General features: G+C 42.5%; 3 protein-coding genes across 3 annotated transcripts; all 3 read right to left on the bottom strand.

Moving 5' to 3' along the window:
• Positions 1-1,104: 1,104 nt before the first annotated feature.
• On the bottom strand, positions 1,105-3,861 carry selenoo1 (selenoprotein O1; the record flags this gene model as incomplete). The annotated part of the gene is given in 6 exon segments (XM_038705483.1): positions 1,105-1,273; positions 1,396-1,673; positions 1,783-1,913; positions 2,312-2,489; positions 2,594-2,797; positions 3,088-3,861. Coding segments are annotated over 6 exon segments (1,514 nt in total), but the record flags the coding sequence as incomplete, so codon positions are not given.
• A 709-nt stretch (positions 3,862-4,570) lies between these two features.
• trabd (TraB domain containing) lies at positions 4,571-11,272 on the bottom strand. The gene is made up of 10 exons (XM_038705485.1): positions 11,180-11,272; positions 10,579-10,619; positions 10,191-10,257; positions 9,302-9,468; positions 8,857-8,997; positions 8,320-8,430; positions 8,073-8,212; positions 7,184-7,356; positions 6,515-6,611; positions 4,571-6,423 (listed from the first exon to the last, which is right to left on the bottom strand). Exons 2-10 carry the CDS (start codon positions 10,600-10,602, stop codon positions 6,252-6,254), a joined length of 1,092 nt encoding a protein of 363 aa, XP_038561413.1. The 5' UTR covers positions 10,603-10,619; positions 11,180-11,272; the 3' UTR covers positions 4,571-6,251.
• Positions 11,273-11,331: 59 nt separating this feature from the next.
• Positions 11,332-21,359, bottom strand: panx2 (pannexin 2). Its single transcript, XM_038705484.1, has 5 exons — positions 20,774-21,359; positions 18,285-19,390; positions 17,850-17,985; positions 15,099-15,284; positions 11,332-13,459 (listed from the first exon to the last, which is right to left on the bottom strand). The coding sequence occupies exons 1-5, from the start codon at positions 21,000-21,002 to the stop codon at positions 13,140-13,142; spliced, it is 1,977 nt and encodes a 658-aa protein (XP_038561412.1). The 5' UTR covers positions 21,003-21,359; the 3' UTR covers positions 11,332-13,139.

Below are 21,359 nucleotides of genomic sequence, written 5' to 3'. Positions count from 1 at the left end.
AGGGGGTAAGCTGTTTACATTACTTTGTAAATGTTCTTTATGCAGTTGTCTGCTAAATAAGTCTGCAATAAAGAGATTCTAATTCTAATCTGTTCGAAATGATCAAAACTTAGCTGAGATGTTATAATAAAGTAAAGATTTAAACCCGATTCCTCTAAATATTTTGTCAAGCATTTTTTTACTCCAACACCACACGTGTATTTGTTTTACCCCCCCCCCCCCAAAATACAAGTAAATACTAGTATTTTAAACTTGTGATTATCCATGATTGATCACAGCCTTTTATTGTGATTAACTTGAATACATTCTTTAAATCGATTGACACCACTAATTATAATCCAACTCTGCAGTTTCCCTCAACTCCACAGAGCTTTTTAGTCTTAGTACTTGGTGGAGCAGCTAAACAGGCAGATCCTTCCTTCAGGAGTTGGTGGTGACCAGCACAGAGCTAAACTGTGAACTGGAGAGTGAACATTGGACTTGCATTATATATGTGTGTGTGTGTGTCTCTGAACCATAGACTCGAATATGAAAATGTAAAAAATATCAGTTTTGTCCAAAGGGTGGTGCTAAAAGACAGGCTATCAGGACATCACATGCCCTGGGAAGTGTGAACAATTATCTCATGGCAATCTTACTGTACTTCTTTTGATCATCATCTAATCACCTAAAGTAATAGCATCCATTTTCTGGCAACCATGAATATACACAGCACATTTCCCTTAAATATAGCTTCGTTTTCAAGATACAATATCAAGAATGTGTCATGGACCATGTGTCCGAGAGAACTGTTTGACCTAGACAGAAGAGTGGTCACTTAACTTAATATGAATGATGGGAATCATGTTCTGGAAACCATGAACTTCCATACTAAATTTCATTACAATGTGGCCTGTAGTTACTACTCAGGACTACAGCACTGGATGGACAGAAAGCCCGACCTCGCCATAAACACGAAGTCTCTATCAGGGCAAAAACATGTGCAGGTAATTATGTTTTTCCAAATCCCTCACCCTAAAGAACTGAACTAGGTTTCACTTACATTTTTATTTCTGTAATGGTATGAAATAGATTAAAATATATATATATGCTTGGCTAGCTCACCGTGGATCCATAGTGGGTTTGTTGGCAGATTTAAGCTCCTCTAAGGTGGCACACTGCTCCACAAGCAGGTCTGTGGTTTTCTTGACAAGGTCCTCTTCTCCCTCACTTTCTCCCTCGGTGGGACAGGAAACCTGACTCAAGCTACGGAAGGTGTTGGTGAAATCAGCACCTGAAGGGATGAGGGCAGAAAATTTAAATACTTTTATATGCAGTACTGCATGTATAAACTGTATTCTCACATGCTTTGTCTCTCACTAGATTCAGTGCTCTCTCATTAGACTCCCATCCCACCTGTGTTGTGCATGGTCTGCAGCAGCTCAGTGATCAGCATCTCATCCTCAGGCTCGTCCTTCTTCAATAAGCCCAACTTCTTCCTCATGTTCTCTAGGTAGAATCCATTATACAGATCCAGGTACTCGTCCATAACGGCTTCAGCCTGGTCTGGGGGCAGCTCTGGGGCAAGAGCCTCTGCCAGCTTCACTAGGTTCCACCTGCAGATTGCTGGCTGGGCCTGGTAGGAGTATCGGCCGGAGTTGTCAGAGGCATTGCAAATGAAATCTGGATCGAACCTGAGAGAAATAAGGAAAGCTGTTTTCTGTAATCTGATGAGTGATGGAGACTTCGTACCCACAACATGTTCATTATGAGAATGGATCAATCAGACCAACTGTGTCTGACCTGTCCATAAATCCATATGGACCATAGTCCAGCGTGAGTCCCAGGATGCTCATGTTATCTGTGTTCAGGACCCCATGGCAGAAACCTACACACTGCCACTGAGCCACGAGTCGAGCTGTACGGCGCATCACCTACAGCCAGGGAGAAGACAGTAATCTAACATTAGAGTGTTTCAAAAAATATCTGAATCCCCATCAACCCCTGGGGAGTGTGGATAATGTAAATTCTTACTAAATGACTACTTAGATAAGGAAAATGTCAAAAGTCTCCAGAGTCTAATGCCTTGTTAGTATCTTAATCTCATACTGAGCAGAGTGCACAGTGACTCAGCCGCCAGTGAACCATCTACAGCAGCTTAACAGGATAAGAGGATACAAATGTTCTTGGCTGGCTGCAAACTATAACGTTAGGCCTCGAATCGCTACCTGCTAATACACAGTACACTTTGAGAAACACATCAGGCTGTAGACCTGAAATCAGAGATTTGTGCCGTGACAAGTGGGAGAGAGTGGGACTCGTGTGCTCTGACCTCTCTGAAGAAAGCCACGTTCCTCTCCACCCTATCTGGGTAATTCTGCTGGATCTCAGGGTAGAACATCTCAATGACGTAATCCATCATCTGACCTCGGATCTCGTCACGTCCATAGCTGGGACCCTGACGGCCCGTGTGCTCGTCGGCCTGCTTGAAGATCTCAAAGGATCCAAACCTGCTCAGAGAGTGCACAACTAAGACTAGCAAGCTCTTGTGTGTACATCTCAAGAAGCTCAGCCATCCGTGACAGATAGAGAGTAGGCGACAATGTGCGCTCACCTGAGGAAGGTGGGAGCAATACGGAGCACCACAGAGCATCTCTCATGGCGAGGATGCCCGCTGTAGTACACATCCCGTATGACCCTGCTGTCAGAGGTCACTATGGAGCCTGCTCTGGTGGTGGGAACACCCAAGAAGAACATAACCTCGCTGCACAGGAACTCTCTTATACTGGAGCGCAGGACCTTACGGCCATCAGCTTGTCTACGGAGCACAGAATAGATAGAGAAAGGGACATTTTCCTGATTCTGTTGGGACAACCCACATTTCAGCTGTGTCAAAGCTTAATAATCCCTCTGAAACTCATCTGCCACTCTTCAAACACATCTGCTCTTAGGTGATCTGTAAAGCTTCAAAAAGGGGAATTTATGGTTTCACCTCTCTGGTGAAATCTGAATAACCGGTGAGTCCAGCCTTCTCTTCTCTTCCAAATATACATGTAAAATAATCTTGCTAACCCTAATACAAACTGACACAAAAACAAACCCTTGTACCTGGAATAAGGGGTCAGTCCAGCTCCTTTCACCTGAATCTCCCACCGGCCGCTCGGGTTTTCCCGTAGCAGTTCGGGATCTTGTCCGGGTGGCACCTTCACCTCCCCGAGGTAGCATGCCGCCCCGTCGCCCAGCTGCCCGGCGAACTGGCCGAACTGGTGGCCACAGTAGCAGTGAGCGGCGGGCTCGGATCCAGGCATAACTCTGGATCCGCTGAGATACTCTGGCCCGAGCGGATCGTCCATGACCTCCTCTCCGTTGAGCCCCAGCAGCGCCAGGGCTTCGTGTGACACAGCCACGAACCGAGGCTTGGTCAGCGGCTGCGGCTTCACCCGGGAGAAACACGCTCCCTTCACCTGCCGCACCCCCGGCTCCTCGGACGAGTCCAGGGGGAGTTTCTTGAGAGCGACGTTGTCGAAGTCGAGCCGCTCCAGCGGAGAAAGACTCATTGCCAGACCCATGTCGTCCATCCCGACCGTAGCGAGGAGTCTGAACACGGTAACACCGGGGAGAAAGATGCGTAACCGTCCCAGACGAGGTCCTAAATAAGCCATCCAAACACCGCCATCTGCCCGCTTGTACTCGCTGACGCAGTTACAATGTGGTCACTAATCATGCTTTCATAATCCTGCAAGTTACAGCGGATGTTTGCGAGACAGACTGTGTTACATTATTATTTGTCCGACCAGAAACACGCAGTACAAATGGAACTACTTATGACGAAACTAAAATGAATATCAAACTAATATTTAGACAATAATGTTGTCCTCGGTATTTGTTTAAGTAATCCTAACTATACAATAAAATGCCTGGACTCTGATCCATAGGTATCTTAATTATCACTGTGTGGATTCAAATCTTTACAGCTAATGTAATGCAGTGGGGTTTAAAAAAACATCTTTGACACATTTTTACTTAAAATGGTTTAATGATTCATTACAGAAGCTGGGATTTAATATTTTTTTGACAATGACATTACCATACAAGGTTGTGGGGAAACAAGTCTTACAACAAATGCAGGCATCCACACAGTTCTTGGCAATTCTCAGACATACAGTAGATTAAACATTTGGAAATGATGTGGGAGGGTGACAGACACATAATGGTTATGTTTGACTGCATCATACTGCTGAGGGACGGAGAGGCACGAATACACCTGTGCTTAACCTTCTCATTGTCTTTACCTCTTACTTAAGCAGGATAATTAATGTATCAATTGGAAGACGGTTATCTGAGTTACTTTGTGTGTGGATAACAAGTGGTTTAATTAGGTTTGGAAGATGAAATGGCACTGCTTGATTTACTCAAGTCCCATATTAGTTCATTGGCCTATTTCACAAAGTAAAGACAGTAAATTAACTCCTTCCATATCTCTTATGAATACATCTAAATAATGTGAGTGTACTGCTCATAAAATCACTTAAAAATAATATTAGGAAAACCTGGAAATTTATGTTGATTTATAGCCTTGCAACCACGTAAATAGCTGGTTCAGACTGTTGGATTTATTTAGATAATCTCCCACATAAAATTCCAGAAATGTCATCTAGCCAATTTGTACACGTGCAATGAGAAGCTCTATACTATGGCCACAGGTCAGTGTTGGTGATAACAAGCTTCAGCATAGGAGGCAATCTCAGGGTCAAAGGCAGCAGTGATAACAGTGTAAGGCTTTACCTCCCAACACTGACCAATCTAAACTGTCACTTTCCTTCACAGTAGTCATAACAAGTCAACACATTTCCCTCCATGGGAATCCCTCTTAGAAATCATTACAGTCAAGTCCAATCCTTAAGTTGAGGGAAACAAACTAATGAAATTTTTTTTTTTTTTTATCACCTCAATCCCCATTCCCATGTTGCGATTAATGCATATATCATAAAAGTACAAACAGCTGGTGTGCTGAATGACGTTTTTAAAGATGGCTTTCCGTATATGATGCATATTCTTGTGTCATGTATGAACCCTTATTCTAGAGATGGAGCTAGTTCAAGCCAATATGTATGAGTGCCTCATAGTGGAGGTAAATTAAAATACAAATCACCAGATTAATGCATTGCTCGTCCTTCGGCACAGTTAAGCTCGTCCGGCGTCAGGTCCCTGTTGAATGTATGGTGACTAAAATGAATGGGCCATGGAACCGTTTCAACTGCAGCCAAGACAAACACAAACTAGAAAGTCTATATTGATGGCATCAGTATTTATAAAATACGCCTATCATATAATTTCATAAAGACAGTATATTAGAAACTTGCATTGACCATTTGGTTGTAGTACGTATAAGATGCATATAACACAGATCCCCATTTCATTCAGTCCACCATTAGCCCTTAACTGCTGTAATATGAGGCACTTGTCTGTTGATGTGGGCAGGACCGTGCACGTGGGAAATAAGTATATTTTGTCTTATGCTAATCCTGTATGTGAATTTTGAATAATATACATTTCAAATAGTAGATTTTTCAAGAATTAAGAAAATAATGGTCAGCCTACTGATTCACATTTACCTTACACATGCACCAACTATGCAAATGAAAAGTTTTCCTGGTTTATATTTTTGTAATTTGTTACTGTAATTATAGTTATGACTGACTGACTGACTTACTTTATTTTCCATTCCATAGGCTGCATGTAGAGTACACAACTCTACCAGTCTCTGACAAACAGCTGGATTTGGAATTGGCCAATTACAAAAAATGCTGGTTGGCACCAGAGAGGAGGAAGGAATAAGGAAAGAGTATTAGAAAAATGTGCCTCTTGGAAAATGGCTAAGTCATATCAGGGCAGATGACTGAAGAGGATTCCGATGATACAAATAAAAACTCTGAGTGTACGTAATTTAACGAAATGGAGGGGGGAATGTAAATCTATTCAAATTATAGGCATTTGTAAACCTTACAAAATGCGGGATTTGCACAAAATATTAAAGAAAAGAAAAAGTACTGTCGCGGTTTCTTTGGCAGTACAGCCCTGCTGTGTCCACAGGGACATCAATACGAGGTGGGAGGCTTTTAACCCCCTGAGGTCCTTCTTAGTTCATAGTGTGGGCTGGTGAAACCTTTCCTCCAGCCTCACCTCCTGTTTTTAAGGCCACTGGTGATCGATGCATTGTTTTAATAGATCAAAAGGTCGCGTCACTGATGGCTCAGAGAAGACCAGTGGGTTCAAGCAGGGGGTGACCGCAGAGTCTCCAGTAAAGATTGGACCGCAGGTAAGGACAGCACGACTCTACCTAAACTCCCTCCAACACGGTAGCAGGCGTATCCCAGCATTCCCATCATGACACCCTTTATGACTGTGTGCAACACCCAGCTGAAACGCGAGGGAGGTGCAACACTGAGGAAGAGACAGATGGACACATTGAGCGGCTGTAGAATTGAAATATTACTATTACTGACTGAGATGTCCAGTGTCAAGACAAACATACCTAATGATTTCATTAATGTTGAGCTGCTTCTCCCAGTTTCTTTCTATGCCAGGGACGTGGCCCATCCCTACAACTCCCACCACCACAGCAGGCACTTCTACAAAAAAAGCATAAAATGTTGTTACATTTGACAACACATAAATTATCCAGGACAAATGCAAAAAGGGCAACATGATGATTCACAAAGTGAGTTCCTTTGGTCTCATCATGAACACTAAATTAGCTTTTAAGCAACTGTAAGCAATAACAGTTCAAACAAATGTCCCACTGCATTTCCATTAAGTCTCTGCGGCAATCAAACCGCATTCTCATTACTGGTTGGTTAATTATGCAAGAATCTAATAAGAAAGTTGATGATAGATAACACACAGAGGACAGCAGTGATGTCTATATCAACCATGTATGCAATTCCGGTGATACATTTAAAAAGTACAATAAAATCCAAACCATTTAATGTTCAATTCTAATGAGCAATGTATATGACGACAAAATCAACAGACAAAACACTATTTTATGATATGTTTGTGAATGAAAATATTCAATGTATCAACCCATAGATACAATACATGTCACGGAGGAGAGAACCGGATCAGGGAGCTAAAATCAACAACTAAGGAGTCTTGTGATAACTTAGTTCACTAAGTGTGTAATTACTAGTGTAATACGCACTCTGGGCATCAGGGGGGGACTCCACGCAGCGTGTAGCCTGGCGGAGCGTGTGTGTGAGGTAGATGTCTCTTTCAGCCACGATGGTCTGGTGGAGAGCAGGAAACTCGCCGATCATCTCTGACATGGTCTGCTCCAGCAGGTCCTTCTGTTTGCACTTCTCCACGTCCTCTTTACTAAAACATGACACACAGTCCAACACAGTGCTCACGCAGGAAGGAGGATCATTTTTTTGCTTTCCTTTCCCACAGTATTTCAGCTACGACAGTATATAGTAAAGAAAGAGGAACACACAGTAAAAATGCATAGGGCCAGATAAAATCTGCATGATTCTACAGTTTGTGTTCATGTTTTTGAAACATTTTTAAGCAGCCACTATTAGAAGTCTTGTGTACCAGGCATAACTCTTGTGTACTATTTATTATTTTTAGGGTGAAATTTGTCATTCTTACTGCCCCTCAGTGCAAAATTGTGTTTTTCAGTCTAGAAATACAAAATTCTGAGGATCAACTTTAGTGAGCTAAAAAATACCTTTTCAAACTGTGGGTATGGCCTGGCCTTTAAAAGATACTTTCAAGCATATACTGTGTTAAAGCGATGTCAGAAGATGGACACACAATCACTTTATGCAGAAAGCTTCCAGTCAGATCTCACAGACACCGGCAGTTTAGAAAATTGGCAGAGTTGCATGTACTCTTCAAAATATGTGTGGGTGCTCAGTCTAAACACAACACAGCAATGACGCTCACACATGTACTGTAGCTGCCTTTTTTCCCAAAAAATAGCTGAAAGCAAAATGTTTGCTACTGCTACCACAATTTCCCCCAATTACAGTGAAACAGCATGTTGTGATTCAGTTCTAAACCTAAAAAGTACTACGGTGAGCTCATACCTGATTGGGTCTGACAGAAAGCAAAGACCCCATGCCAGACGGGCCTTCTGCCACAGACTGAGAGCAGCAATGGCTCTCTTGAACGTCACAGGAATCGGCCTGTCCCCAAGGTGAAATTTACAGAACGGCACCCGTCCAGCCTGTGTGAAGAGAAAAAGATTAAAAAAAAGAGAATCAAATAAAACACACAAAAATGAACCTATAGTCCACCTTTTTTTCCCCTTTTCTGTGTTCTTCTATGTTTTACCTCTTTGAATGCCTCCCTAAACTCTCCTCCAGGAGCCATGCCCAGTTGCTCCGTGATGTGAGCTGAAACTTTGAGCAGGAGAATCTGCATCAGGCCAGACATCAGCCCATTCTGACAAACACAGATGGCAGAAATAAGCATTCGCAAAAGCACAGATATGCCTTAAGTGGTTACTCTTCAAATTTGAGTTTTTAAATGTACGGACAGTACAACACATTCTTTAGTTCTATGCACTTACAATAACACAGAACCAAGAAGACTAACACACAAGTGCAGAACAGACAGAAAGCTCTTTAGCGACAAATAATCCTGCTTGTGCATCATATGTCAGTGATATTAATTTCGATCCCCTTCGCTGTTTCTCCCCTCATAGGATAAGAGGTGTTTCAAATTCCAAAACACCGTTAATGATTTATTGATAACACACCTCACTGTCATTGTGTCACTGTTACCCTTTCTACCTCTCTTCATTTTATCTGCTCTTGCTATTTTTCACACTGCGACCATTGTTAATTCCCATCATTCTGAAAGCCAGACCTGTTTGATGGCCTGCTGAACCTTTTCCAGGTTGATGTCTTTGGCTTCCCGCAGCAGTGTATTTTCGTCCATCTTCAACATAGACACTCTGTACTGGCACAGCTCCACCACCACCACGTCTGGCTGCACAGCGCGGATGGTCTGGGTGACGAAGAGACAGCAGTGGTTTTGGAAGATAAGAGAGCATAAGAGGGTCAGAGAGAGACAAGAGGCCAGCATGGGAGAAAAAAAAAAAAAAAAGCAATGTGCAAACAGACGAAGACAAGATTATGCTTTGCAAAAGATGCCGACCCTAATTACAGTATAAACAGGTGCTACTCTACAGCACTTCTCCACATTCACAGAAGTACTCCATTATTTCACTGGCAATTCACAGCATATCCCATTTGAAAAGGGTGCAAGTGGGATATCCTACATATCCCGTTGTAAATTCTCATTGTCTCACCGTGGCCACATCCTTTTTGCTGCTGTCACTGAAGTGGGCAGTGCCCACCAGGTACAGGAGGCTGCCATCAGGGGCAGTGAGACGGGTCACTGTGTCTGGCAGCTCAGGGGACGACTGGCGGCGCTGGGCTCGCAACTGCCAAAGCAGCTCCATTGCTTCACCATCCGCTGTACAGAAACAACAGAGACAGATATTAAAGGGACAGAAGTAAACTATAGTGTTTGGTGTCTTAGTATAACTATGATACGTTACAGGAAGGACAGTTTTTCAAGTTTCCAGAAAAATTGTCTAGTTATATTTTTCTTCAACACATTAGCTAATTTTCATCCCATTACTTTGCATAAGCAGCTTCAAACAAGCAGCATCTCTATTAATGATGAGTTAAGTTACTGCCGTTATATAAACTACAGACAAGTCTAGGAACAGAAGAATAGAAAAGTATACACAAAAATTTCATACTCGTGAAAATAGCAACAAAGTCTGTGGCTATTGTGGACAGTAAGGTGACACATGCATTTGCATCTGGAAAAGCTTATTAAGGTATGATGTGGTATTACGTGGAGGTAATGCTCCAGGCAGTAGCACTACATAATGAATCCCTTTTTTGTACAATGCATGGAATTTGTAAGACTTTCATTATTGTACCATGCTAATTTACTATTTGAATTAACCCTGACAGCGAAAAGGCTGCTGCAATGAACGGTCAGTATCCAGTCAAGCAAAATGTAAAAAAATAAAAAAAGTATTTAATTTAAATTACATAAAATTTTAGTGCAACAGAAACAATGACATGGCAAACGGTCACATTTTTAAAAAGAGATATTACACCATCTGTCTCATGAAATACAGCATACAAATGTACCGGTATGTAGAAAAAAAAACTGCTTACAGAGCCCTGGAGGTAGACAAGGCAGTTCCTCTTCTGAGGGATCCTCTGATGGGCCGACTGACTCATCCTGCCAGACATGAAGACAGCAAACAATATCTTAGACAGGAGGCACGATTAAGAGATTATTCATGTCAAAAGCCTAGCCAGGTTGAGAAAGACTGACTGACTGAACATAATTAGGTCACTGTTCAGTGCAAATTAAAATTGCAATGGTTGAAAAACAACTTTAACAAGTTTTTAACAGAATAACGTGTGTTTAAACTGAGACTACATCTAAAGTACTCAAGCTTCCCAGTGTGGCCGCTTACCCGAGCGTGAGCGGGACATCTGGAAAAACATCAGTCAAAAACACCTCGCTCACACAAACGTGTATGTAACTGTTACAAACCTCTGAGTTGTTGTCCTGGTCCATGTTTGAAGCACTGGAAGCTGCGTGTGACAGAGAGCAGGATGAAGCCATGCGTTATTTACGACTGAACAGTGAGACGTTCACTGACAGCTGGAGACAGTAAGTTGCTGACTGCTGACGTAGCTTAAAGTGTAACGAGCAATGGTTTCTGTCTGAATCGCAGCTAACGCGGTGATGTTGATGGGAAACGTGTTCACGGTAACTGATTTATGAATACAAATCAAATCGTCTTAAACGACGCTGTCATTAAGTTAACGTTACGACTCAATGTTACCTAAACAAGAGGCTTGCACACCAAAGGAAGAAGTGACATGCCGGGGGCAGGTTTACAAACTAGCTAACGTTACTTCCAGGTACGGGACTGCAAACCATTGAGCATTGGGTTGGCTAGCTAACTTACCGGATGATGATAACAGCTAACGTTAACTCAAGCTAATGTAGGCTAGCAAGTCCGGTAAGAATTTCTTTAACTCATACACGTTAAAAACGGAATAATCTCACAACAAATGCTGCCACTATGAAGTACACTATATTCGGTAATATACGCCACGGTTGTCTAAAACAAATATCAACAACTTACCAAGAAAGCCAGCCCGTTTGTCAGCTTACTCCTCGCCAGTTACAGCACCTATACAATGCTCGGCTGCTGAAACTGACAGCTGCAGTGCATTCTGGTACATGTAGTCATTGATTGTTAGAATGCGCACATGGTTTTTTTATATAATGAAAATGTTTTTAATTTGTTGTCATTATAACATCTCACACAGTATCAATCAAAGTATGGACTCTTTTTTTCTCTCCACGTTTTCACTATCATCAAGACTGTCAGAGCTTTACCTCCGCACTGTCCCAATGTGAAAATCTCCACAGAGCTGTGATACAACGTATAACGTGCTCTCACGGACACTAGTGCTACAAGTCTTAAAGTGCTTTTGGATGCATTTAGTGTGCTTTAGTAGTCTAAAATGGTAACTACGAGCCAACCTGTGTCATGACAATGAGATGGAAAGTCTTGAAGTGTGTGCTTACTGAATGTACAGAAGAAAAGATGAGTATAGTAGGCTATGCTTAGGTCTACCTATACTGTAAGCAGGACCCTGGGTAGGTGTCACACTGGTGTGTAAGTCAGTGCAGACAATTAATGACATTCCTGTAATCATGTATGCAGCTGCAAGAAATGTGTGTTGAAAGGTTGTGGTAGGCACCCATCCCCTTGTCCACTCACTCGTTCCCAGTGAAGAGTGCTAACATAAATTATAGTCGTGGTCTTACTACAAATAACAGACCAACTAGTCTAAATGTTCATTCTTTCATGTGAGACAGGGCAGAACTACTGAAATAACTACTGTGTCAGAGACAGCGGATGACAATCCAAACCTTAGTCATCATATAATAATCCTTCCAGTGAGGTTAACATCTACTCATCACTTCATTCACATCACATCACAGCACTCCTACAAGAAGCCAGCAGAACACAAAAGTCACATACAGTGCCAGTGAGTCCAGCTCCATTCAAAGTATTGGAGCTGCTATTAAAGTCTTCAAGAAGAGAACACCCACATCGCTCCCTTTTTACTACATGTCTCGCAGTATCAGTAACAGTTTATCCGAGCAATATTGCATGTCACCTCACAGTGCCACACTTTGATTGTGGAGTCTGTTCTTTTGCTCTTTCTTCATATAATATGCCAATTTACCTATTATTAATGACGTGCAAATAGAGTCGAGTCAAGATCTGAGGCACATCCCTAATCTACGGTGAAATGGCAATGATAAAGCCATGAAATGTGTGTTATATTTTAAACACCCCACAACACTGAGTCATATACAGTGTCTATAAATATAGCGTTCTGTGAGATTTGATGCTGTAAGCGCATACATTATTGCCACAAATATATTGTGATCTTTTGCATATTAATTGTGCTGATCTCAACAACTGTATTGCGTGAGCTACCTTTCTACTTGGCTATTTATTATATAAAGGGACTAAGCGTTATTATAATGTGTTTAAAATACATTTTGTTTGAAGCCATAATGCGGTCTTCTTTACAGATATTCATCTCTAAGTAGTGTGCCCCTCCCCTTTTTTTTTTTAGAAAGCTTGCTCATCTCTCATCGCCACTCATCCCTTCATTAGACCTTTTCAGTATAGCTGTTATATAGCACCCTGTTGAATTATATCACTGCTGGTTTCATTGGAGGGTGTTTAGCTGTGCACAGTCATCCTGAGACATGAGTGACATCATTTCCTATAGTAATACTCTGGTCAACACGATCAAACACACAAGCATTTGCCATATCCTCTCTGAATCAATTTTCCCATCTAAAAGTCATTTTGCTTTTATGACTACTAGTTCCTTGTCATTTTCTCACTTTCCACTTTCTGCTCATGAGTCAGCCCAATCCAGCCATCACAGAAGTGTGTGAGTTAATTTAAAGAGTAGAGGTGGCTGTTGATAGGAGATGATTGACATGGTGGTCATGTGCGCAGAGTGTAGTGTTGGGGAAAGGAATCTCAGCGTTCCTCTCTTTCTCCTTCTTCAACATTCCCCAGCAGCGATGAGCTCCCCAGGTCTCTCTGCCAGTCTGTCTCTACGGTTTTCTTCATCCTCTTCTTCCTCGAAGAGAGTGCGATGTATAGTCAGCAGCTGGTGTGTAGGGGCAATGGTTAGCGCTGGTGGCTGAGACTCAGGGTTTTCTGTCTCGGTGAGAGGCTCCCTTGGAGGAGGAGAGGACTTGGGACTGAGGGTGTCCTCGCTGGAGGGAGGGTTTGGGCTCACGCCGTTTACGTACGTGTTGGTGGGCAGGGTCACTGTAGAAAAGGCAGTGTTGGTCGATTCAGGAGAGAGAACCTTAGTTTCTGAAAATACAAGAAGAAATATTGGACAGGGTAGAGGAAGAGAGGAGAAAATCAAAGTCTCTAATGACAACAGTGTAGGCAATGTGTCCCTTTCAAAAAAAAAAAAAATACAAAGGTCGACACAGAGATACTCTGAGGATATAGGGGTGCAAACTTGATACCTTTCAATTAAAGGTCATTTAAGGTGATCCAGAATTGTTAATTTGTGTGATTGGTGATTGTATTCTTGGCACATGCAACGTATATGAGAAAGTAAACACTGAAGAGGGCTGTCTCTGGAAGTCAATTTGCATGCCTTAAAACTAGCATAGGCAATTTATTTTAATATTTGTTAAAATTCTCTTTACATCCTGACAGGGATCAATAAATCAAATGTTCATAAGAAGAAAAACTTCCAGTATCTCTGGCTGTCGCTGGACTGTAATAAATTACGACTAGTCATTTCATTGGGACTGAATAAAATGATTGGCTGGCCTACCTACCTGTTTACCTGCATTTGCACCCATTGTGCTTGAAAATGTGTTTTGGGGGAGTGGCTTTGGAGGGAGGCTTGAAGTGAGGCGGTGGTTATGATACTTTCATAATCTAGCTGTCTCTTGCTAGTTTCTCCAATGTTGCCTACCCTAGCTTTACGAATAGCAAGAGTACGTTAGCTTTATCATATCCATTTTCTTTACGCTAATATAATATTAGCAAGGCTAATACTGCCATACCGTATTAAACAAGTTGCTTTAGGATTTGTTTTGGAACATGAAACTAATTCATGAGACAACGGTGTAGACATTTAGATAAAATGTTAATTATGATGTAGTTAAATGCTTTACAGTAGTTACAGTAGCCTAATTATGTCGCTTGAGTAGGGGGCAAATGCCATGATCACTGAAAATGACAGAAGCTGAATGTAAATTACCTTATGACATTTTATCTCTTAGTTGTAGTGGCTTTTAAATCAATTTATAAACGTCATATATACGCCCTTTACACACACAAGACATTTTGTTAATATGGCAAAGACACACTTAAAGGTGGGGTAAGGCACAACAGCTCCAAACAGCTATACTCACAACTCTCCTGCTATTATAGCTAACATCACAACAACAGCATGTCTTAGCAAACTAGAAAGTAAGCTGAATGTCTGTGGACAAGATATTTAACATTTCCTGACACAAATCGTGGCTTGAACGGCTGGTATATTGTTGTGTGGCCTGGTATGGGCCACTTTATTTGTTTCCCATTTACAGTGCCAGGACTGTGTACAAACACCAGATTATTTAAAAGATGATATATATTTAAAAGAACGTCTTACGATGAATGTCTTCACAATCCCAGTGCTCACAATCAGCAGTAACTAGCTAACGCTTTGTTTTTTTGTGTTTCATTTCCAAAACAGGTATAATTATTGGTTTCAACTGGAATGCTAAGACTGACTGACCAGGTATAACATGTCATGAATAATCATACCCACTGGACCAAGCTGTCATTGCAGGCAATGTGCAAGGTACAGTTAGATGAGGTGGGATGCTAGATGTCTGTTAGCTAACACAGGAAAATATTCAATATTTGAACCAAATGGCTCAAGGGAAATGTCATTAATTCTGCCCTGAACCAGAAAGCACAAGAGTGAAGGAAAGATCAGTACCTGTAAGTGCACCAGACACATGGACAATAGTGTGTGTGCCTTCAATGTAAACCGTATCCAAATTGTGCTCAGACGGTAGAGGTTCTATGGTTGTGGCTTCCACCTTGGGTTTACGAATGGTCAGCATGTATGGATGAACATCCAGAGAGAAGTTGCGAGTGTGCTTTTTCTCCATCCCACTTAGATCTACAATTGAAAATGAAAAGTCTGACTTAAAGGAGGTAGAACTTTACAGCAAAAAGACAGGTCATTCATCCAGAGTATATTTAAACCTCTTTAACTGATTGCCTGGCCTCTTCAAACAAGCCGTAAACAGCATATTTATAGTATCACTGTACAAAGTTGATATGGCGAACATGTTAGCAAACAGTTGCTTAGCAGATAAACAGCAACATTAGCATGCATTTGGAGTCATGTTTCTGTTTTAGCTCTGGTTTGGTTTCTCCACCAACTCCTGAGAAGAACATCTGGCTCTTAGCAGCTAAATGCTCCACTATGTTCACTTTCTAGTCACTAACTTGCCTGCTATTTTCCCTGAAAACAGCTGCCTGCTGCGTCTGGATACAACGTTGACGAAATCTGTGAGAGTGAACCAAAACAGTTGCGGGCTGTAAAACCAAGACAGTTAGCTGAAAGATGCTAAAAAGTTCCGTAAAGTTAAGGGGAACTGCAGCATCTGGTGATAATTATCTGTAGATTTGTCACTAGGAGCAATCCCTTTCACATAACACATAGTCATATGATCCATTGTTAATATAAGAACATTGATTAGTGTAGCTTTAAATTGAAAATCTTTCTGTCACAGACCTAGAGCTTGTGTCCGTATAGCATTTTTTTCTGGCAGATAAACACCGGCACTGGCAGGGATGAAGCACTTGTGTGGTGAGAGAAAAAAAATGCAATTTTGGCAAAAGGTTGACTACACAGCGAACAACAAGTTTACAACCTATAGGGTGTTGAAAGCATGAGTGTCTGGCTGATCTGCTCCCACAAATGGGCATTTTTGTCTCTGTTATGAGTGTCATATCATTAAGCTCAGAATAGACAGACATGGCCAGAACAAGCTTGTCCTCAATTTTCTTGGTTACAAGGTTGACAAGTTCCACCCCTTCTAATATATGATAGTTGCCTGAAAAGGAGCAAAGGTGACGACACAAGTGCTTTTCTGAAAGGTTCAACCAAAAGCGCTCAAAGAAGCTGCACAAAAAAGTTGGAGCGCTCTGAAAAAAAGATGCTGGGTGCAGTGCTTTTTCTGTAGGCTGCCGCGTAGGCTTATTGGGATCAATCAAAAACAACTGCTATATGGACACAAGCCCTTACTGTTCATAGTATTCTTTCTGCATAGGCTACCCAGAGCTGCCAACTCTCACCCATTTAGCGTGGGACCCACGCAATTGACACTTTTCACACGCTCTCATGCCACATATCAATTTTCTCACAATGCTGATGTGACACCAGCGTATGCTGTTAAAGTAATCAAGTGGACCCAATCTTGCACTGTGAATTGCAGAAAGATTGTGATGAGTGGTAACGTTGCTTGATGTTTTGCCATCTGAACAGTTAAATATGGATACATAAAGGTAAGGAGGATCATGTTCCTATATAGGCCATACGCCATTACATTTAAGACAATGAGATGGTGGCTATACAATGTTTGTTTTATTTATTGTTTATATTTTTTAAAAAGTGAGTAAAAAGGCATGCATTATGAGTCACATGAGACGCGCCCCATATACAAGGCTATGTCCTTCCAGCAGCAGCCCGTGTTCGAGTCCAGCCTGCAGCCCTCTGCTACAAGTCGTGCCCTATCTCTCTCCCTTATTTCCTGGCTCTATCCCCTTTCCTGTGTCTCAAATAAAGGAAAAAAAAGAGATAGTGTAGCTGAAGGGATTGAAATTGAAACTTGCTCTGTTTGGGACTGTCTCACTGCTTCTCATTTAAGTGGCTGTGAGCTGCACTTCATCAGATGTGCCAAAGTTAACATTTGTGTGGATTTGGGGTGGGATTTATGCTTGATCAAAAGTGCTTTAAGTAGGTTTCGTTTTCCACTTCCTTGTCTCCGCCAGTACAATCAAAACCAAAAGTTTCCTTGTCTGTCAGACAGGATGAAGGGGATACTACCTTATCAGCAGATAAGCTAATGCACAGCAGAGTCGAGTGCAGGTAGAAAATATTATGAATTGTCATTATATGATGACGTTATTCTCGTAATATGATGACTTTTTTCTCGACATGTCAGAGAACAGATATGTGGGATTCTGAATGTGCAGAAAGTTTTGAACATAAGCAAAACACTTGCTGAAATACAGGAGCTTTCAAAGTACAGGGGTTTATAAATGCATTTATCATTGATGTGAAAAGGTGCCACATGCACATTTAAAAAGGTTACATCCCCAAACAATATACAATATACAAATACACAAAAGAGGAGGGAAGACTAAATCATGCCTACGTGTCCATACATTCACTAGAATGCAAGAAAACACTCTCCAAAATTACACACATTTTCTGGGGGGAAGATCCCCAGATACTTAATTAGGTTTGTCTCCTGATGTAGGCTATGACGTTAGGAGGTTGGCAAAAATGCTGATCAGTCATACTTATTCATCACTGACCATGATTATTGACATGGAGTCAAGAGTGATGACCCCGAACCCTGTGGTGGGTAATGTCACAGAAGGCATACACCGCCCTAACCTATACCAAATCTCACTCCAAACTCATCTGAAAAGTTGGCAGCCCTGTGCATACCTTTTGTTGCAGGATATTGTGTGCTCTTGCTATCCAGAAGTGGTGCAATGAAGTTGTCTGCCACTGTCTTTCGTCTGACTGGTTTGGGTTTTTCAGGCTTGGTGTTATTTTCCAGACGTGTCATGGTTAGGGGTTCCTTTACAAAGGACAGAAAACACAAGAATAGGTTAAACTGCAGTTCAGGCAGCCAAAGGCAACCAGCATAGACGTGTTCTACATATTTTGGATAAATGAGGACCAGAGAAAGAGGATCAAGAGCTGATATGGCTCAGGTGGAAGCATTTTGAACAGAAATACTGTCCATGTTGACATGAACTGCTGTGCTTCAGTGAACTACTAGTTACTAGAGGATAACACATTCATTTTTTCATAACTGCTGTCACTGATGCTGAATAAACTGGAGACATGGAAAGTGTTCTCAGGTAGCTGCCTTACCTTGAATGGCTGGGGAAGAGGATTTGAACTTGGGATCCATTTAATTTTCTTACGGGGCCGTTTGATGACCAGCGGCTCCCCACCCATCTCTCCCACTCCCAGGTCCATATTTGGATCTAGTGTTTGTATTCCAGAGTCCCTCACAGTGGGCGTTGCATCATGGTTGGACTGTGCAAGCGCAGCCAACAACTGCCTCACCACATTGTCATACATGAGGTCACTCTCATTGGTGATGAAGTCCAGTCGGTTGAGCGACTTGATGTGGTCCCTGTTCTCGTTGCAGAACATGGCCAGGATGTTGATATCACAGAACTGAGACTTCTGCCAGCGTCGCCGTGTTTTAATACCAACTTTATGCAGTTTGTCAAATACAAAGTTGGACTTGCGCACCACAAACAAATGCAGCAAATTAAGCAGGATGATCAGGTTCATGGTGCAGAGCAAAGCAATGTCAACTGCTGCCATGATGCGCTGAAGCTGCACAGCAGGCAGCTTACAGTTGACCCTGAGCTTCAGCTCTGAGTAGCTGCTAATATCTGGGGGCTCACCCAGTGCACAGGTAAACTCATTCTGCCTTTGGCGGGCATAGTAAGCGCTCAGATAGGAAATGGGGATAGAACTGAGGCAGATAATTGCCAGATGGCGTGCCAGGTAAAGCTTAGCCAGAAAGTTACTTTGGCCTCGTCTCTCCAAATATTTCTCAAACAGGTTCTGCTCTGGACTTTTCTCCTTCTCTGCGTTCTCTATGATCTCCCTCCTCTCTCGCTCAGTTATGCCAGGTCCTTTGGATTGGATCTGCTTCTCAATCTTTGGGGCTCGGCCTTCAGCAGCTCGATGATAGCAGTTATCAATCTCTTGAAGCAGGAAATTGAGCTCTGAAGTGAGCCGTGTAGAGGCAAGGAACTCCCAGCCCAAAGCAGGAATGTACATGATTCCAGCAAAGGCCAGCAGGGCATAGGGGAGGAACTTGTGCTCAAATAGTGAAGGCCAAAGGTGAGACTCCACACCAGGAATGGCATCCCGCAGCTCTGTCCAGCAGTAGCCTCTTGCATACAGTGCCTGGTCTCTGGTGAAGTTGTGTGGTGTGTAACAGTATATGGACTCCTCTGAAGAAAGTACAGATAGAAAGAAGCAGCCCAAACATTACTTTAACAAGTTGGATGATTATAATATAAATTAAGCTGGCAGAAGAATGCTACAGCTACATCCTGGGTCTTACTGTCATTTTTCACTGATCACTCCTATCAGCTCTTGAATTTTATTGGCAACATGAAAACTCTGCAAGACACAATTTAACAACATGTGAGGGGCCAGACAGAGAGATACACTTTAACAGTGTTATCCAAGCCACCTATTTGAAAGGGAAAAGGCAAACATTCCTGAAATAGCTTTTGTAATAATCCATTGTAGTGTAAAACACACAACTACATTGAGTACTGTGAGTCAAAAGTTAACTAATATGTGTCTCAGAAATAGTGGAACAGATGTTTCGAACAGACAGTCTAGGAAATAACTTTAATTAGAATCATTCACCTGTCCTGCTGTGTGTCTCTGACAATACTCACGCTGCTATTTGAAATGATAGAAGTGTCTGCCTGGCTCATAGAGGAAGTGAGAGGTTGTTCTCTCTCTGTTAAGTCCGTTAAGTACAAAGTGGTTCAGGGCTGCAGCAAGTCCACTTTCAATCTTTGGATCTAAGTGCAGTGACATTTGATAATACAAATGGTTGCGTTGCATTGCATAAATGTTTTAAAATGACTATTAGAAGATTTTTTTAAAGTCAGCATGCGTTCTTTTATGTTACTGGTAATAAGGACAATATGTGCTGTGACATTACAGCCACATAAGGCAGGATACTGTCCTTGTGCTGAGTCATCTAAAAGTTGTTTGGCAATGCCCTACATGTCATTGTAAAACCCACCAGTGAGGGAATACTGAAGAACTTGTCTGAACGCCCACATCTTTCTGCTGCTGAAGTTATACGGTCAGTCCCAGATGGCTTCATGCAGAGAGTCTGACTCAGCAATGAACTTACATCTCTCCCATCCATCGCTTCCACTCTGCCTCTTAACCAAACACCCTCCTCTTCCCCCTCCTAGCTCTATCTCCAGAATCTCTCTAGCCCTTTCCAGACATTTCTAGCTCTCTCTGTCTGCTACTCTAATGCACTTTCCCTGCCTTGCCTAATCTCCTATGTACAGCACACTTCTTCTTATCACTGTACGTCCCAGAAGACGCAAAAGCACTGCATGGCAAACAGAAAATATGGGTGTGATTCAACTTCCTTAACCTTTATCACATTCTTGTGGAGAGACTTTGCAGACTTGTGCTGTATATGTGACAAAGTCCACTGTATGTGTACATTCCAGACCCTTTGCAGACCTGGTCAAAAATATTATGAGGGGTAACAGCTGCTGTCGTAACTTAGACATCCCTAGCTGTGGTAGGTTACTGTAGCAATGAACCCCCTCTAATGGCAGATGTCTCACCTGCAAAGTTCCTTGTGAAGACGAGGGTGACCAGCAGGATGGGGATGATCACCGTCCCTATAGTAACAACACGATCAAAGGGCAGCTCCAGTTTGAGCTGCACCATGAGGCTGGCCAGTGCCAGGCCCTTGTCATCCTGAGAGGAGCCTGGCAAGATGAGCTCCTTCAGCTTCTCGCCGGCGAGTAGAGCTGTGGCCATGTCTAAGTTCTGATCGAGGATGTTCTGCATCCGGAACACAAAGGGCGCAGACCACAACTGCCCTCAGGGCTGGAGGGGAGACCAGACACTCCCCGCTGTAGTTAAATGCTCCTCAACACAGTGTGATACACTTGCACACAGGCTTTCCCACAGCTGTTCTCTTCTAGAAGAACAGACATCACGTTCAGAAGCGCACTCCTCGCTCGGCCTCTTCTGGGTGCGTGCCTGTGTTTGGCCCCATCTCTACAGCGCCTGGCCTCAGTCCACACACTCTGTGTGGCAGGTTGAGGAATGAGTTTAGGAAGGGCGCTTGCGATCCCCAGGGAAGGTGACTGCTGGCTGAAGAGCTGTTACGTGAGCTTCGGTAAGGAGAAGCTCTGAACAATC

Source organism: Micropterus salmoides, unplaced genomic scaffold (assembly GCF_014851395.1).
Source record: "Micropterus salmoides isolate LMB-PRFRI ecotype aquatic unplaced genomic scaffold, ASM1485139v1 Ms_hic_scaffold_8, whole genome shotgun sequence".
NCBI classification, from domain to species: Eukaryota; Metazoa; Chordata; class Actinopteri; order Centrarchiformes; family Centrarchidae; genus Micropterus; species Micropterus salmoides.
The sequence above is the reverse complement of the archived record's forward strand: the minus strand, read 5'-3'. Positions and strand labels throughout refer to the sequence as shown.

Excerpts from the sequence above, each read along its gene's own strand:
- trabd (XM_038705485.1), bottom strand. The coding sequence starts at position 10,602 with ATGGACCAGGACAACAACTCAGAG. Across the intron at positions 10,258-10,578 it reads ACCAGGACAACAACTCAGAG|GATGAGTCAGTCGGCCCATC; the intron begins GTTTGTAACAGT and ends CATGTCTGGCAG. Across the intron at positions 6,424-6,514 it reads AACATTAATGAAATCATTAG|TGTTGCACCTCCCTCGCGTT; the intron begins GTATGTTTGTCT and ends TCTCTTCCTCAG.
- panx2 (XM_038705484.1), bottom strand. The coding sequence starts at position 21,002 with ATGCAGAACATCCTCGATCAGAACTTAGACATGGCCACAGCTCTACTC. Across the intron at positions 15,285-17,849 it reads ACAATATCCTGCAACAAAAG|ATCTAAGTGGGATGGAGAAA; the intron begins GTATGCACAGGG and ends TTTCAATTGTAG. Across the intron at positions 13,460-15,098 it reads TGTGTCTGGTGCACTTACAG|AAACTAAGGTTCTCTCTCCT; the intron begins GTACTGATCTTT and ends TTGTATTTTCAG.